Source organism: Gavialis gangeticus, unplaced genomic scaffold, assembly GCF_001723915.1.
Source record: "Gavialis gangeticus isolate Ggan-Ray unplaced genomic scaffold, GavGan_comp1, whole genome shotgun sequence".
NCBI classification, from domain to species: domain Eukaryota; kingdom Metazoa; phylum Chordata; order Crocodylia; family Gavialidae; genus Gavialis; species Gavialis gangeticus.
In genome coordinates, this window is record NW_017729031.1 from 55,860,289 (window position 1) to 55,864,469 (window position 4,181).

The following is a 4,181-nucleotide window of genomic DNA, read 5'->3' on the forward strand; positions in this document are numbered from 1 at the left end:
GGAAATAAAGCCCACTGTTTCAATTAACAACTCACTGTTTCAGTTTAGGGGGCATTGAATGCAACCCTAAGGAATAAAACCCCATCACATGTACAAGAGCCCCAAGTGACTGATTTGAATTCCTTGATTCAGAACATTTTATATGTCCTTGTTTGACTTCAAGACGTTTATGATCCCATTTTAGTTCTGCTAAAACAAGCATGTATGACTAATAAATTATACTCTTAGGAACCTACTTGGAATGAACTTATGTACCTTGTAAAGTTATCTGGGAAATTTAGAAAAGCTTTACAATGTGTTTTTCCATAGTACATAGAGGAAATTATATTTTCCAGCCAGGATTTTTAAAAGCAGTACCCAACTGTTCTTCATTATTTGGGAGGGGGCACATTCAGGTTAATAAAAAGAAGGAAAAATAAAGAGGTTCCTTTACAAACAAGTTGTTTTGTAAACATATCTACACCCTTGTCATTTGAAAGGGAAATTGCTCATGTTTAGAGGCTGAACTTATTCAAGCAACAGGAGACAATAGTTATCTTTAACAAAACCCATATCAAATTGCTGATATACATTTAATTCAGGTTTGGGTCAGTGTTTATAACTGTGATTTTTTTTCCCTTAAGGATCCATCAAGAAACCATAGGGCCTACAGACTTACTGTAGCAAAACTGGACCCTCCAATAATTCCCTTCATGCCCTTACTTATCAAAGGTAAGATAGGACGCTACCAGATTTATAAACTTGAAATATATTTGACAAATATTTTAAGAGTAAGTGTAAAAAAGAGCAAGCCAAAGTATAATTCAATCTTAATGTGATCTGCTTTTCCTTTAAAAATCGTGAAACAAGATTGGTTGCTGTCACAGGGCGGGGGACCCAGGAGCGGCCGTGATCTCTCCTGCCACCCCCTACCATGCCAAGTTGGCGATCTAGCACCCTCGTTCTCGCCTGCCACGTCTTTGCTGTTAATTTTGTTAAAGGGAGGCTACCTTCTTGTCCCCCTGGACACGGTGCTCTTATTTATCCTGGTCCCTGTTCTGTGTAGAGTGATTTGGTGCACCCAGCCCTATGGGCTATGCGTGGCTCCTACCACCCCTAATACCACACCCCAAGCCTCTCAGATGTACCAGACGTTGTTGAGTCAGTTATTAGTGTGCTCGCCCTCCCCGGGGCTTCTCATGGTTGGGGCTCAGGTGGCCTTAGCCGTGCCTGGCCCCCAGACCCTCTTCTCGGGTCTATGATTTCTGTCCGGCTCAGGTGGCCTCGGCCTTACCTGGCCCTTAATCCCGACTGCTGTGCCCTCTCTGGCACCTGACTAGTGTGCCCCCTCTGGGGCTTCTTCTTCCTATATGCCCTCCCTGGGGTTCAATGCGATACTCTCACCCTCTCTGGGGCTCTGCTCACACTTACAACCTCTCTGGGGCCTTGCCTCGCGATTGCTGCAGTTGAGGCTCAGGTGGCCATAGCTGTGCCTGGCCTCCAGACCCCGTTTCCGGGTCTTGCACCCCACTGGGGCTTCCCACAATTGGGCTCAGGCAGCCTCATCCTTACCTGGCCCCAGACCCCCTTTCTGGGTCCTACACCCCACTGGGGCTTTCCACAATTGAGCTCATGCAGCCTCAGCCTTACCTGGCCCCCAGACCCCCTTCCCGGGTCTCATGCCCTACTGGGGCTTCTTGCCTGCGCCTACACTGGGCTCCTCCCAATGCTGCCCACACTGGGGCCAGGGTCAGGACATCCCAAAATGCAGCACCCTCTCCAGCGCCAGGAACCCCCCACACTACTGGGGAGCTCCCATGAGGCCTCCTCCAACCCCTTATAGCCTCACCCAGTCCTCCAGCGTAACAACAAACAAAACCATCAGCCAATCAGCCCCAACTCAAACTCTAGCCTCCTGGCTTAAAACGTAAACCCTAAGCCCTCTGGCTCATCATTATTTCCATCCCTGCCAGGGCTCCTCTGCCTGGTATCCTCACCCATAAGCTGTTCAGGCCACCCAGCTCCTCAACTAGGCCTGCTCCCACAGAGCTCCATCTTCCACAACTGCCAGAGGGGAACTGCCTATGGCCTCAGCCTGGGCTGTTTATATAGGCCAGGCGCCACCCCCTCCTGGTCAGCTGACCCTTGTGGTTGCCCCAGCAACCAACACCTGTCCTTCTCTAGGAGCAGGCACTTCAGTGCACTGCAACAGTTGCTTTTACTAAACATGGACATTATGCTCCAATATCACTCGGTTCAGTAAGAAATATTTCATACTTTCCCATTAATAAAAGTTTTATTTTTTTGTAAATGACTTTTGTATGTGTTGTAACTGAAGAGACAGAGGTATAGTATTATTCTGTTTTTTAGTATTATGCTATTTGATATGCCATGATATAATTAGTTATAGGACTGTGGCTTTTATTTCTATACAGATATGACATTCACTCATGAGGGAAACAAGACATTCACTGACAGTCTAGTAAACTTTGAAAAAATGGTATGTACAGTATATTTGGAATGTGATTGTATGATTAGACATAGTGGCAAATGGAATGGACTCCACACATACCTGCTCAAAGAGCCCCATATAAAAGGGGTTTTGGTACAAAATAGATCCATTAATTTTCTTTTTGCAGTTGTCTTTGTTGTTCCCCATTGAACAAATGAAAGCAGACTTCTAGGCCTTATAGGTTATTTTCCTATTGGAAAAAAAATTATTGACACAAGGTCAGGTTATGTTCCAGTGTAATTTATTTGAAGAATGCATGTATGTGTGGCTTACTTCAAACAGAAGTTTTCGAAAAAGGAGACAAGTTCATGTCCTTATGCAGAAATCTCTGTTAGGGCACTGATTTTCTACAATAAAGAAGCTCTCGCAGTCACTGTCCCTCCTCGTTCACTTCAGAGTTAGCTTGGGGGAATAACTCCCAGATCTGAACACCAAGTTTATCCCAGGTGTGTGCACCCACTGCAAAGTCATATCTGAGTTACCATGCCCCCATGGAAGCTGCAATTAGCCATGAGGAGTGTTAGGATTTCATGGACATATTCTGTGGTTCTTTGTGTTTCAGTAAGATGAACTATTCTGTGATTATTTCCCAGTGAATTCTGAGTGAACTTGTCTGTTTTCATAGTAAAGTGTGTGTGGGGGGGGGAGGGGAATGTGGGGAAGCTACCTAATCCAAGTAAATATCCCACTAATAAGGTTTTAGCTGCCAGCTTTCTGACAAGACACTAACTTTGGCTGTAAACATAATGAAACTCAAATGATGGGGGACAGTCTCTATACCAGCTGGAGGGACATTAAGGTCAACACTCAAGAGTGACAGAATGTCCCTGCATGGATGGCCCCCAAGCACACCCTGGTCATCTGTTTGCACATTCCAAGCTTCCAAGCACCCCAGTGAGGCCAGTCTGGGGTCATTCCAGCAGCTGCTTTTATACTCCCTGGAAACCAAGGGGCCAAAGAAGAATATCCCAGAGTGGCCTCATTGGTACATTCTGGATCTGGAAGGTGCAGGCAGGTGGAGGTAGTAACAACAACATGCCACTGGGTACATGTTGTTGCCGCAGTTTAGATGCACCACTAAAATATCTGATTTGACTGACTCTGCTGTAGTAACATAACATAACTGTATAAACGCACTCTGTTCCCTGCTCCAGCTTAAGCTCCTGAAACTTCTGCCTGGGGAAAGGCCCTGACTGTCTATTCTAATTAGGTAGACATAGTGTTAACTTTCCTCTCATATGGTTGTTCTGCCATACAGAGGAACCGCAGACAAGTTTAGCCACAACTAGCTTCTTTTCAGTCCCCAGCCAGATAGAAGAAAGAGACTGGGTCCCGTCATTCTTTTAATCATTTTTTCAGTGTAATTACTGTATGGTATCCCTGGGGTCAAGCCCTGTAACTCATTCTTTCTATGAGAATTAACGTAATTGAGTGCTTATATATTACTGACTCATAACGTGCATGGCATTCACCCCTCTTGCTGTAATAATATATCTTTGGAATTAGTCACTGTAACGGTAAATACAAAGAGTGACCAAATTTTGTATGCATGTGTGTATCTGTGTGTGTTTGCTTTAGCTGTTCATTTCTATACTGTACAACAGCTAATTCCAAGCAACCTGATGTCACACGATCGTTGCTACCAGTCCTGAAGGTTTGTAGAGCTTCTAGAGCTACTGGGAAAAAAACT

The 4,181-nt window shown here is 45.0% G+C and overlaps 1 protein-coding gene across 2 annotated transcripts in view; it reads left to right on the plus strand.

The window, feature by feature from the left end:
* Nucleotides 1–4,181, plus strand: part of RAPGEF4 (Rap guanine nucleotide exchange factor 4) — a 304,750-nt gene that overhangs the window by 276,617 nt on the left and 23,952 nt on the right. For both annotated transcript variants that reach the window (XM_019522934.1, XM_019522933.1), the window contains exons 25-26: nucleotides 624–711; nucleotides 2,415–2,479. In XM_019522934.1, coding sequence (XP_019378479.1) covers nucleotides 624–711; nucleotides 2,415–2,479 — 153 coding nt within the window. The remainder of the gene's footprint in view (nucleotides 1–623; nucleotides 712–2,414; nucleotides 2,480–4,181) is intronic.